The sequence below is a fragment of the Gymnodraco acuticeps genome, unplaced genomic scaffold (assembly GCF_902827175.1).
Source record: "Gymnodraco acuticeps unplaced genomic scaffold, fGymAcu1.1, whole genome shotgun sequence".
Taxonomy (NCBI): domain Eukaryota; kingdom Metazoa; phylum Chordata; class Actinopteri; order Perciformes; family Bathydraconidae; genus Gymnodraco; species Gymnodraco acuticeps.
The window spans coordinates 966259-980654 of record NW_022990021.1 but is presented as its reverse complement, the minus strand read 5'-3'; the positions used below and the strand labels follow the sequence as shown (position 1 = coordinate 980654).

Below are 14396 nucleotides of genomic sequence, written 5' to 3'. Positions count from 1 at the left end.
GTCTACCATCCCATCATTCAAGGGTGGTTTTCACTATAAGTATTTTTTTTTTTTTTGGACGGACACAATAATTTACATTTTTTTACTGTGTTCAATCTGAATTTACTTTAAAATAAAAACATCTATATTGATTCTGACACTTCTACATCCAACTCACAGGTGTAACCTTGCTTTGAGAAAAAATATTATTAATGTAACCCTTTTAGAAGGGAAGATATGGTCATTTGTTCTGGGAATGTCATTTTCGAGCCTGAGACCTGAAAAACAGGCTCGGGGCTTTAAATATACAGCATTTTTTGGGCTCTAGCACAGGAAGACAACGTCTTAATTTCCCAATTGAGGTACGAATATACACAACTTTGATGTTTGACAATGGGACTACATCAAAACACGCAACTCCGACATTAATTAGGGGTGCAAAGGTCTCTCTCTCTTTCATTCAGGCAAAGCACCCTCCATACCAACAACACAGGATCTATTTGAAAATATTGCAAAAACGTTGGCGGCAACTCAGAGGTGATATTTCGACTAATACATGATATTAGTGGGGAAATGTGTTAAATGACATCTGTGCGGTGGGTAGATACTGAGAAGCAGGACTAAAGAGTCCCTGATGTCTTTGAAGGTTATGTATTAATCCACAGCCTTCAACTGAAAAGCATATTTCTAAATTAAATCAATGGTGCAGCCCATGAGGCGACTATGTAGGATTTTCCTCTTCCTTTACATCAGTGTTTTCCAACTCACTGGTGTTTCCACCAACGCCAATTTTTGGACATCAAGTTGAGCAGTTCAATTCAGGTCTCAGACTTCATTTACATTTTCTATAGAGGAAGGGAGACTATTCTTTTGTATGCTTATAGGCCTGTTGTTTATTTCTTATATATCCTGCCATTCACTCCACTCACACATAATTTCCTTGCTGTCATTGTCTTGGGCTGTCAATCACGTTATCAGCTGTTATCATGAACTGGTCACATCTATCCACTAGCCCCTCAAGACTTTATGATCACATCAAATATATATTTAAGAAGAAAAAAAGTAGGTTTTGTGTAGCAAAATGTCGTTCTTTGATGATTTTTTTCCCTCGTAACCATGAGCCTTCAGATATTCCAAGGTTTGAAACCACTAAATAGCCATTGCATGCCAAATAAAAAGGGGTTTATATGGTAATTCTGGTAACATGTCAGATTATGCATCATATTTTCATATAGAGTTGGCAGGCACCAGCATCAATGTGGGCTTTACCTTTCACTCTCCTTTTTGTGCCTCTCCTCTGCCCTATCAGCTCAACAATGATTATTAAATGCGTGGGCATGTTCCCTTTCAAACTCAAAGTCTTTCCAGCAGCAGGACACATAAACACAGAATCTAGGTCAGTCAAACAGTTGTGTCGGTTCTCCCCTCTCTTCCCACGTCTGAGGTAAACTGACAGTGAAATCAAACACATTGTTTGCAGAATGACTCATCTCACCCGGAGAACCTGGGAAGTGGAGCAGGGTTTGAATGATTGGGGCAAACCAACTAAGCATCCACCTGTCTGTCTGTCAGCAGCTGAGAATCACGTTCCCTTTCGTGCGATTGATGGTCATCTCCGACCTCCGGTGTGTTTTTAGCACTGGGTAAATTGGGGGCATAAACTGTGCCGCGCCACGTCCGGTGAGCAAGAGAGACGAAAAAGAGAGAGGTAATGCGCTGGAATCTATTCCATCCATTCAGTCAAATACACGGATAAAATACAGAGCATATCCAATTTTCCATATAATGGTCCAGCCATAAAAAGTACATTTGATCTAAGTGTGACAAAGCACATATGGAACAAGCAGGAACAGAATGGGGACATACACATTTATCTATCGTAATGGAAACTAAGGGTAATCAAGCCTACTAAAGAAGTTCAAGATTAAGACTTGACCTACAACTCTCCCCAAAAGAGTTTTTGTCCAATGTGTAGTGCCGCAGCTTAGGGCTGAACGATTAATCGATTTTAAATCGAAATCGCGATTTTAAATGATGCAATTATCAAAATTGCAAAGCCTGCGATTCTTTTTAACTTTTTGTTTGTTTTGTTCTTCTTTTGTGTCAGTCATCCACATCAATCAGAAGTGCTGTGCTCCATATGTACCAGCCATTGTTAACCAATCAGAAGTGGCCCATGATAGAAGGTGATAGACAGATTGATCCAATCACCTGCCAAGTATTTTTGAAATTGCCTGCCCTTTTCCAAATGGCTTCCAATGGAGCTTTCCTAGATGGTTTGGTGAAACAAACCATCTGAGTCAGGTTAGTAATGCTCCATCACATGTTTTACATCTATTACAGGGTGAATTTTTAACTGAAGCTTGACTTTAAAGCAACCCAACGGAAGTTTCATGTAAGTTTAGTTCTTTCACTCGTAGCTCGGGCTGCGGGGGTGCTAGAGACGGGAGCACGTTGACACAACCTTCCTAGCCGGAGATATAGCCGCATTTTACAATTAACTTCCGTTGGGTCGCTAAAAAAAACAAATATCGCATCGAATCGCAATATCTGTCAGAAAAATCGCAATTCGATTATTTCCCCAAATCGTGCAGCCCTACTGAAGCTAAGTATTCTTTATTTTGTATTGATTAACAAGATTGTCAAAGAAGAGTTAAAAAAGACCCATCGAAATATTCCCAGAGCACAATGGGGCTGCTCAAAATGGGAACAGCGGTCTACAACCAACGGTTTTTCTTTATACAATGATAATAAAAAAGAGAAACCCAGAAAATCCTCAAATATATGAATCAGAAAACTATTTTTCCAAATGGTTGGTGATTCATTTTCTGTCAATTGACTAATTAATTTGATCAAAGTGTGAATATAGACTTTAGATGCACAAAGCTAATATTAGGAACTCACAATTCCACTTGCTTGACATAGATGAACATTTGAACTCCCTTTAATATACAAGTGTATCTGCTTTTAAACTGCAGCATTCCTCTCCTACACCAGGACTTTTCTTTAGAAAGCAGCCCCCCCCCCCCCTTGGCCTCCTGTGTGGAGTTCTGCAGAAACCACTCAGATGAGGGAACTCCAGTGGGAGAATTATATGTAATCCAGCTGGAGCGCCCTGCTTTGATGAGGATCGGCGGTACACTATTGCACATGACACTGCAATCTGCTATGCACTGACGTCTTCTGCATGCAAATAGAAAGAAGGGCTGACCAGCAAGAGTATTCAGGAGCTCTTTTACCTCATCAGCGCTACATCTGAAAGTTGATATGCCACAAAAAAAGGCTTGTCAGAGAATCTTTCTAGGAGTTAATGATGGAGGAGGGTGAACGCTACACCATTCAGAAGTAATGTAATATGAGGTGGTGTGCTGGCAATCTGGAAGACCACATCAAGCCAAATAAAGAGAAGTTTTAAATGAGAGTTGAGCTTAGAATATAAGCGAGATTTGTTTTACAAATTGTAGTTTCTTTCCTTTCTTTATTCTTTATTTAAATGCTTTATGTTAAAAGCATATAAGGTGAGCCAATGACATCATTCGCCATAGGGACCAATAGAGTTACATAACAGCCAGATCCTGTATGTCTGTGAGCGACTGCAGCTCCAAATGGTCTCTTTCTGAGGCTCCATACAGTATGAAGGCCTACTTACTATTTCAATCTGAGAAATTAAAGCCAGTTATGGCAAGAGTTCAGTGTTTCCCACATAATTTGATTCTATTTGTGGGGGCCCCTCCCCCCGGGCAAGAAAAGACAAAGGCCCCTTAACCTATTCGTGTGGCCCCTTAACCTATTCGTGTGGCCCACGCATTCACCCCCCCTCCCTCCAATAACAACATACATACAAGTTCATGGCTACTGTAGCAGACAACGTTCTTGTTGCTCTGTGTTGTGTTGTTAATGAGTGAGACACACCGGAGTTGAGGATCTGTGGGGTTTATTCTCCCAAAAATATAATTTACAATTTAGGCATTTAGCAGACGCCTTATTCCAAAGCGACTTACAATGACCAATTACAGGGACATTCTCCCCGGAGTAACTGAGGGCTAAGTGCCTTACTCAAGGGCACACTAGTGGTGGTGTTCCAGGCGGGATTTGAACTCGCAACCCTCCGATCATCAGCCCTATTTTTTATTTATGAGATCTATTTGTGGCGGACGATATTTAATTGTGGCGGCCTTTATTTTCTAAGTACGTACAAGGACACTTGGTTGCATTATGTTGGAGGAAATGTGGAAAAATAGGGGTCCACACATCTTTTGGGATTGCCCAGTAATAGAAGGATTTTGGAAATCTGTTAAGGAGGAAATTAAAAACATATTGGAAGTGACTGTCCAACTAGAGCCTATGTTGTTCTTGCTCGGAGCTATACAGAAAAAAGAAATCTGAGGAATTAAGTCTGTTTAACTGATCAAGTTACTATAAGTGAAGTTATGTAAAATATAGTATAACTAGTTAGGTTAAAGATACAAATAAACCTACCCTAACATTTTGAATATTTGGACTGAGAACCTTTTTCCAAGTCAAACTTAAATAAAATAAAGAGACCATGATGGGATCCAACCAGAAGCAATGCCAAAATCGGGCCAGGGGCGCAGAATTTGGCGGGGGCCCAGCCCACTTCCTAACCTCCTAATTATGGCCCCCTTGCTCGGACCAAAGCCATTTCAAAACGCAGCTTTGATCTGAAATATGCTCATGTATTTCTATCCCAAATATTGTAAAAAGGACACACAGCTTAAAACTGTTTCCATGGGTAACGCCCACCCTGAGGTTTAAAGCTCCAAAAAAGGCTTCAAAAAAGGAAAATGTATGCACAACTCCTCCAGGCTCATAGTTTATATGTCTTGATACAAAAAACCAAGACCCTTTAAACTTCAGTTCCACTTGAAGTATGTGTTTTAAGAGCACACGTGTCACATTCCTCAGCAACATACTCCTGTACTCTCACGTGGTGAAATGAAAACAGTGTGCAGGCAACGTGCTGGAAGCCAAACACACAGGTCGACGCCGCCAATGAAAACACACTGACAGCTCAGAGACAGACACTGAGCATGTAAATGAGGCAGCATATTCCCAAAGAGGCAAGTGATGTCATGTGATAATAATGATGCTGTAAAATGAGACGCAGCCAGAGAGAAAACTCTAGCTGGAGAGCGGCTACAGTCCTGACTTCAGGAGGTGCTTTAATCTATTCCAGCTCTGGAAAATACAGATTACATAACAGCAGACCTCCATGTATTCCTGGGCCTCTAAAGTATCTGAAAAGTATGTGTGCAGTCGTTGTGGTCAGGCAGGACAGTTTGGCTCTGTGTAAGAAGGACTGGAAAACTCACATATTTTAAGATAGACTGTAATACAACCCTTACTGCAAAACTGCTCCAGTATGAGGAGTATCACACAAGTATGCTGATGTCATCATTACAACGCAGAAAATATAAATGAACTTCCTTACTGGAGGAAAGGTGGATATCTTTGGATGCAAGTACACTATATTCAACAGTATTTATCTCAAGAGACTTCTGTCAGTCAAGAAGATTTATTTTACTTAAAGGGGACCTATCATGCAAAATGCACTTTTTGATGTCTTTTATACATAAATATGTGTCCCCGGTGTGTCGGGGAAGTCAGAAAATAAAACCCTCTCTCTTTTCCTCCGTACCCAAATCTCTAAAACGGGGCTACAACGGAGCTGATTCAGATTTGCGTCCGATACGACGTAATATCGGAAATGTAGGCTGGCTTTACACCCACGCAGTGTTTCCGCCAGACCAGGGCAGAGAGGGCGTCCACCCTGAATGAATTGAGCCGTCCCTTATAGATACTATCTCTTTGCGTTAGTGATCCGGAATCCCGGATCATTTGGCTCGGCTCACTAAGAAAAGCCGGCTCTTTCGGCTCCCAAACGGCTCTTCATGTTACCACAGTTTACCACAGAGCCTCAGTTTTGCCGCTGCGAGGCTCCGGCGCTCGCAGTTCACGCGCATGCTCCACTAGCACCCCCAGTCAAGGCTCGCGGGCAGTACACTTTCCGTCACAGGAACACGCTTTGCTGGCGGCGAAAATAATCCCACCAGACTCCTTTGCCCCTCCAACAGATGGATGTCCTTGTCCTTTTTCCTTTTCGTCATTTCAAGAGATAAAAACTCTCGATCTTCTCTCTAATTATTTATTTTTGTGGACGCCCTCGGCTCGAGTTCAGGGCGTTCCGAGCTGAATAAGGGCGTCAAATGATGGCAAGATGCCCCCCTGGCGGAAACGCTGCACCCACGGCCCTATCAGAAACGTTGCTATCAGAAACAATGCCCGACTGTTTTGGACGTAATATGGTCGGTGCATGTTTACATTAGCATCGCTAACACTCAGAGCTAACCTGTACTGCACAGAGCATGTGTGTGAAGAAGCAGGAAATAAAAAGGAACTGACCTTGTGGTATAACCGGCAAGAGAGAAAGCCTTTGAGCTCCATACTGTTTCAGAAATAATCCTTGATAATCCATGATATGGCGTTTCATCACGGCAGAATCTTCCGGTAGAATCTCCCGCATGAGCTCAGACCCCTCCTTTTTTTTAAGCTTTAACATAATACAAAATGGTTTTTTTATTTTATTACCTGCATCAGTAGCAAAAGTGCTATACCTTGCTTTATTGATGACATTTACCATCAGCAATGGTCTTATGGAAAATAAAGTAGGAGAACATGTTGCTGTTAGGTAAAAGGACTGTAAAAATACTCTGTTATCAGTACAATTCCTGCATTTAAAATGTAACCTATTGAGGGGAAATTAAACTAAATCGATATAATTCTTTTTTTCTCTCCAATTAATCAACTTATTGTCTCAACTTAAACTTATTGATAGTTACATTTTTTGACAAAACATCCCATTTTAGAGGCTCTTCTGTGTTTTGTAAGTAACTGCAGTGAAGTAAAAAGCACACCTTTTCCCCTTTAGAATGTAATGAGGTAAGGCAAATTGTGTCATATAAACAAAATATTCTCGTAAAGTACAAGTATGTAAATGTTTTACTATATATTATTGGTAAAGTTCAATCAATGTACTGGATGCACAAACTGGGACTAGTTTCACCCCAGCGCATGTCTAAATCAGGATAATTACACTGTATTTCTACCTGATGCCGAGCCCGTTTGGACATGAATAGAATACTTGATAGATATCATAGGAACAGTAGGAGATAGATCACCTATGAAAGATGGAATACTGGTCTTTAAAGATATTTAGATGTTGCAATAACTGCGGTGAACTACAGTGTGTAGCGGTGAAAAGCAGTCACAGAAATGCGGTTGGAATCAGAGGCTTTTTGTAACCAAGACACGTACAAAACTTTTACTTTTCACCCTTTTTTCAACTCTTTTTTTAGCCAAAGTTACATCACCTCCACACAGGGTTTCAGTGTTTCCCTGGACAAAAACTGGAGGAGGTTGGGTGCATGTTGTCATGGAGGCACAGCACACAGCACACTTTCCCTGCTCACAATACACCGTCCTGCCCACCCAGAAAGCCCAAACAATGAAGCCACACTAACCCCATCTTTTGTGGTCCTCCCATGTCTCAGTATGGCTGCACCTCATACACCATCTCTGCTCTGCTCTGCTCATTCAAAAAATACATCTTCTTTAGTTGCAAACAAACAACATTTACATAAACTGACATATACATTTAGAATAAGCAGTGAGCACTTCCTGATGTTATCACAGCCTTTTCTCATCTTTTGTTATGATCTATCACTGACGGGGATAAAACAATGCAAAACAGATATACTTAGTGCTCCATGGAGAATAAAGGAGAGTAACGACAGGGAAAGTATACAGTAAAAAAACATAAAGCAGACATCAACAATAGCCTAACAGAACAGGCATACAAACAACTCCAGCAGCATTAACAGGAGTTAGACAGACAACAGAGAAGCCAGACGAAAATAATACTTCTCCTGAGAACAATAGTTTCAGACAGGTTTTATATTCACATCACATTAAACCTCTGCAAAGCCGTTCACATGCCCCATAGCGACTATTGCTCCTCTAAATTAAGTTTTCATCAGACACATTGAAGATAACGAGCCTTTGCTTGATAATATCATCAGGTCTTATCAGTGCTAACTAAACAATGACTTTAAAAATAAAGAATGCAATCGATAGAGGACACATAGAAAAGCTCTTACCGCTTTAACTTCAGTATTTGTGGCCGCTTTATCGCTTTTATATTCCTTTTTTCTGATGATCAGTCTCGCGTCTCACTGACACAAATCTCGACCTCACTTCCATGTGCTCGCGACCAGGACCACGCGCTCAGGGGAGCGCTCTGGATATGGCGCGTGACGTCACGGCGAGACTGGAAAGCTGATCGAGAAATCCGTGCAATATCAACAATAATACAAGGAGGCATGCTATAAACAAGCCTATAACACATTATCGTATAGACTTTACCATGTGTGGTTCTTCACTTGGAGGTTATCAAGAGTTTTTGTCGCTATTATTGATACATTTACTTTGAGATTCCCTCCAAGACATATTTGGCTACTATATTATAGCAATGATATAGTATTGTCAAGAAACACACACATCTAGACAGTTTAGTCTGAACAATCCTACATCTGTGTTTGCAACTGTAAAGCAAAATGCTTTGAATGCACTCCGACTAAAATATGATCTGAGATATATCTATATCTGAGTAAGTAATTTTAAGATTTCAGTTTCATTGCCAAAGTAGGCCTATTTTAAACATAAAATAAATATTAATAAGCTTTCAATGTACTTACACTTTGTTCCAAGAAGATGTTCAGGAAAAAAAACATGTAGGAAATCTGTGTGCATCAATCTAGTGCATATTGAAAGCAAAACAGTTCTAATTGATTTTACAAAATATATGTGTAATGGTACTAATTAGTCATATGTCTATATATATATATATATATATATATATATGTGTGTGTGTATATATAAATTATTGGATTGTCTTCAACAAGCTTTTTCTTAAATTCAAATTGTGCCATAGTAACAGATTACATATTTTCATGCAGAGACCATGGTTTTAGCTTACCTTGGCTGTATTCTTTATGACCATTCACAAGGCCATTGTAACTTGTATCAAGGGAAGATATTTGTCTTTTTAGCCCCAAAGGTAGTTGATTTTTTAATTAAAAGTAGGAAGAGTGACTGTCTATGCATCATTACACCCAAACATGAGCATCTGGTCCAAGTCTGACACTTCATTTAAATCATGCATTTGTTTATTTGGCTTCTCTCCTTCTGAATAACCCACACTACAACATGTACCCCTAGCCCCAGAACATATTAATGTGACGAAATGTGTGATGTGTGTTTGCATTGCTTTGCAAGAACAAGGACACAAATTCAAGAAGAAACATCTTTTTATATTTCAAAAAGAATCTAGGAACATAATGAAAAACCAAACACTGGGTCTGAACATCCAGACAATTGAGATCCAAAAATACATTTTCTTAGGAAATATTAATTATATACAAAACATAAAAATGCATATTTTAGTTTGGGCTCTCAACAGAGAAGCCCGATTTTTTTTTATATTTTATTAATAAAAATAAACTTTTAAATATGTATTCCACCCATAACTTCAATTGAGGCAGTTTGAACATTGAAATCAAACAAGATTTCAAAACAACTTAATCCGCTTTGCATTTGCATGCAACAACAACTGTACACCCCAAGTCTTGAACTTGCATAAAAAACAAAAAAAAGGCCAAAAAGTCTATGATGATTTCAACTTTAAGTGCGAGAGCTCTGCAGCTGTGAGAGTCTCTGCTTTAGAAGTTCACTTTTCCTCCTCAGCTGTTCTTTTACTGAGAGGAGTCTCTGTTCGTCTGACTGCATGCTGTAGATGCACTCTGTAGCTTTCTTCAGGATCACCACTTTGGCAGCCTTTTCGTTGTTCGCCACCTCAGGGATCTCGTCCCTCAGGGCAAAGAAGCTCAACTTGAGCTCGTTCCTCCTCTGACGCTCCAAAACATTATGAGTCCTTCTCTTGTCATAGTCCTCCGTGTCAGACGTCCGCGGGCTTGAACACTTGCGGTTGCTGCTGATCTGTTTGAGGACCCTGCTGTGGCCGCCCCCCCCACCTCCACCGCTGTTACTGCTGCCGCTGGTGTTCTCCAGCTTCAGCCTCTTGACAGCCGGCTGCTCGTGCCTCATGGATGGATGGGCGGCGTAATTATGCTGGTGGGTGGAGACGTGGCACCTCTTCAGCACGAGCGGACTGGGATGCCTGGACTCTGTGGGGCTGGGGTCGCACCGCTTCACCGCGTGCCTCTTCTCCACTGTCACCACATCGATCTCCTCCTCTTCCTCCTGGTCCTCCTCTTCCTCTTCTTCCTCTTCCTCCTCCTCCTCTTCATCATCATCCTCATCATCATCTTCTGCAACAATAAAACAAATCAAAACAATCACAATCTGAATTCATGCTAGTGTGGAAATGGAGGGAGTAACCCTTCTCTAATCTTACAACAGACAACATCATGTGTGGAACAGGCAGCATGTCCACCTCCTGCATGTATCACATTAATAAACACAAGCATCCTTTATATCAAACTACAATCTTTGCACACAGAGGGAATTCCTAATTGCACAGAGGGGTGTGACAGCATGATGTGTTCAAAGCTTACCTGAGTCACTACAACTGCTGCTGCTGCTGCTGCTGCTGCTGCCACTGTTAGGCGGGGTGTCCAGTCCCAGATCCTTACTAGGGAGCGTCCCTGCACTCTGCTTGGGCGTCTCTGCTATCGGGTACGGGAACACCACAGACGGATCAATGCACTCTGACGCGGCTGTGTTGAGGTCTTGCAAGTAGCTGCTATTTAGCCTCCATGCTCCGGTGGGCTCCGGGCAGTCCCCGGACACGGACTCCTTCCGGGCGGCGTGCAGGGAGGCTAGCCGCTCGGAGACCACCTTCTCCAGCTTGGCTGCGGCGGAGAAGCCGCTCCACATGCAGTCCTGGATGATGATAGATTTAAGGAAGGTCTGGGAGTAGTCCGCGTCGCAGATGATGCTCTGGTTGACCACGTCGTCGCCCAGAAACTCGGTCACCATTTCCAGCTGATCCGCCGTGGAGGGGAAGAGGCTTGACAGGGACGGCCGGCGGCTCGGGGAGAGGGGAGGGGTCGGCAGCAGTTCAAATTTCTTCCAGATGTCCTCGCTCGGTGCCGGAGGCTGGAGCTGCTGAGGGTAGAAATCCTCCTCCTCGTTGTCATAGTAGAAATACGGTTGAAGAGAATCGTAGTCGTAGTCATAGTTTTTACTCGCCAAACTTGAATTCAGCGGCATTTTGAATGTGTTGTCTTTTTCCTTATCGTGAAGCTGATTGAAAGAAATAGAAATAAAGGTTGATTAGATGTTGATTCTTAAAAGGTCTGCAGGTTCAATGCAGCTGCTTGGCACTGATCCTGCTCTGCAACATTAAGTGCAACAACATCACATGGTCACTCCAAAACATGGACCCTCTTGCAGTCGCCACTGCAGCAGCAGGTGCTCAACTGGGAAACTGATAGTAAATTAAGTGCAAGAGGGGGAGCCCCACCTTCAGTTAACTGCTACTGATGATAAACTAGTACATTTTTGACTAAACTGGTGTGAGAAGTTAACGTGCAATCTCCAGAAACCCAGTCAGCACCTTACCTTTTAGATTGTAAACTCTCGGCGGAAAAAGACGAGGCGAAGTCGACCCAAAGGGCGCAAAAAAGGGCAGGAAAGTTATTCCAATTCGAAAGTAACATTAAGTCCTTCCACGTAGGTGTTGCTGGTGGTTTCTGTGAGGCTGTCTGAAGCATGCATGGGAAATTGAAAGGCTGCACCAGCGACCTGGTGAGGACGACGCACTGTCTGTCATCAGCAGCGTGAGAATCACAGCTGAGAGCTTCGCGGCCTGCAATAAAACGACCCGACCACTCCCCCTACTAACTCCCTCTACTCATCCGCTGTATCCCTCCGCTCGTTTTCCCGCGAAACACTCGCCGGCATTGAAAATATCACACAACCTCAAAATAATTTCATGCTTTTATCCCGAAAATTATTCACACACCAAATAAAGATGTATTTAAACTCGAAACACGTGATTTCATTGGTAAAGTTCGTTGCTAAATGACATATTTTCTTTTCACAACGGCTCTATTTCGGCCAAGATTAAGTGGGAGGGGTCATAGTAGAGTAGAGCTTCCATTGACGGGAGACATGCAAAAAATACTAATGCAAGTAGTAGTAGTAGCAGCAGCAGCAGCAGTAGTAGTAGTAGTAGTAGTAGTAGTAGTAGTAGTAGTAGTAGTAGTAGTAGTAGTAGTAGACCGCCTTCAATATTAACACACCTCTTAAACTGTTTCTTTAAATCTGTTGCAAATGTTGCTCCCATTGTAGTTATGTAAACTGATTTATAGTAAATGAATTTGCATGCTTTTGCACAAAGCATAACTTTGTTTTTCCAATCCTAATTGTAAGTGACTACCTGCAAAGATTCAATACATTGCAGATGTTGACAGCTGTTTGTACAATTTGTGCATGCAAAGCTCACAGGTGCAGGGGCTTATCTAGATCTGTCTGCAGGCTTTTCCACTGACAGCTCTGAATTGGCTGAAACAGGCAAGTTTGTGGGGTAATGTATAAATGAACCAATTAGAAATAGGGTGTATGGGGTTCTGACAATGTATTGTAGCTCGGGGTTTTTAGGCTGGACAGATTGGCAGCAATTAACTACAGGAAGGAAGCAATTAAAGGGATCAGAACGGTACTGCAATTGGGTGGTAGTGCCCTCCTCTGATGTGATAGGGGTGGAGGGTTGGGCGGGCTGCGAGCGCCCTCTGCTGGGCAAATTAATATTGGACTGCAACCAGGTAGGTGCAGGGTCAAACCTTGGAGGTGAACATAAAGTCCACAAACCATCCTTAAAGTGGGAGATTATTGACTAAAAGCAGATTAAAGAGAGATTGTTACGTGTAACACCAACACTACATGTGGTTTATTAACTAATAGTGTTGTGCAGTGGGTTAGTAGAGATTTAAATTGGGGTTACTGGGTCACTTCATTAAAAATATAATGAGTTCTGGAAACGACAAGAGCATTTTGATAAAGTAGCGCTATAAATAAATATACTTTATAAAATCTACATCAACATGTTTGAAATGATAAGCCTATTCACACTTGGCGTGTCGTTGACTTTAATTAAATGTATTATTTTCAACAGATTTCACATAACTTCAAATAAGCGTCTTTGGGTTCAAGAAAAGCGCTATAGAAATCAAATGTATTATTATTATTATTATTATTATAACTGTATCAAGCAATAATATTACATTTGAAACAAATTATTAGGTTCAACTTAATATTATTGCTTTCAACTAACCTACTGCAGTTATGTGAAATCTGTTGACATACCACATTTAATTAAAGTCAATGTTTCAGCTTTTCAGCGTAAATGCAACTTGTAATTGCTTTATTGAAGGTTTGTTTTTTTGTTTAGACCTTTTTTCAATGATTTAACAATGGTAAAGATAAACACAGGGAGTTTATACGTGTCTACAAGTTAACTATTGACCAATACTGACTAACCTTGACTTATTGATGAGAACTCTTTTTGGTGTTTTTAGGTTTTAATCTCAACCAACAAGGATTAACTAACAACATTTTTTTCTTAGCTTTCAAATGAAATGGTATATCCTTACAGGATAGAAAAGGAGAGAAGAGAGATTTCTGATCAAATCCAGAGGACGTGGAAAAGAACACCCAAACTATAATTACACCCTTCTCATGTCCTCTGTACTCATTCCTTCATCCTTTCCCTCCCTTCTCTCCTTTCCTCACTCTGGGATGCTGTGAGGAGGATAGCGATCACAACCGAGTCATGTGTTGTGGTCATTATGTTTATCGGCTCCGGATGTTTCTTGTGTTACTGTGTTTTCAGAGCGTCCGGAGACACAGAGGGAAGCTTTGAGACTGGCTGGCATCATTTCCTCCGATAAGTGGAGACTGAAGGTGCTTGGGAGAAATGTGATTGTGGGTTTTTTCTTTCAGTAAAACTGGTTCTTCCGCTTTTGATTGACACAATCTTTAGACAGTATAGTGCAAAGGGTGTTTTAACAACAACATTTAATGTTGATTATTTGGCAAAGGATTATCAATTTACTGTACAGGGAAAAAAAGTTGCATAACATCATCGTAGATTAATTTAATATAAGTGCCTTATCTGCTATAGGATACAAGTAAGCTATTTACCTTTATTTGTTTAAAGAACATTTATTGTCACGTGTGCCATATGATAAATGTTAATAGTCTTTGGGGATTAGACCCTGATATCATATATCTAAAGGGGGGAGTGCAGCCATGAGTATAATAGGAACCCCCCGGGGTCTAGATACTGGTGGTAATGTTGAAGATCTGGATTTGAT

At 41.2% G+C, this 14396-nt stretch overlaps 1 protein-coding gene and 1 long non-coding RNA gene across 2 annotated transcripts in view; both read right to left on the bottom strand.

The window, feature by feature from the left end:
• LOC117544672 overlaps positions 1-8285 on the bottom strand; it is a 34283-nt gene extending 25998 nt beyond the window's left edge. The window contains exons 1-2 of the long non-coding RNA XR_004568718.1: positions 8157-8285; positions 7521-7585 (exon numbers count right to left, since the gene is read on the bottom strand). This is a non-coding gene — a long non-coding RNA (uncharacterized LOC117544672). The remainder of the gene's footprint in view (positions 1-7520; positions 7586-8156) is intronic.
• Positions 8286-9347: 1062 nt separating this feature from the next.
• myca (MYC proto-oncogene, bHLH transcription factor a) lies at positions 9348-11883 on the bottom strand. Its single transcript, XM_034213923.1, has 3 exons — positions 11641-11883; positions 10632-11322; positions 9348-10385 (listed from the first exon to the last, which is right to left on the bottom strand). The coding sequence occupies exons 2-3, from the start codon at positions 11287-11289 to the stop codon at positions 9739-9741; spliced, it is 1305 nt and encodes a 434-aa protein (XP_034069814.1). The 5' UTR covers positions 11290-11322; positions 11641-11883; the 3' UTR covers positions 9348-9738.
• Positions 11884-14396: the final 2513 nt, after the last annotated feature.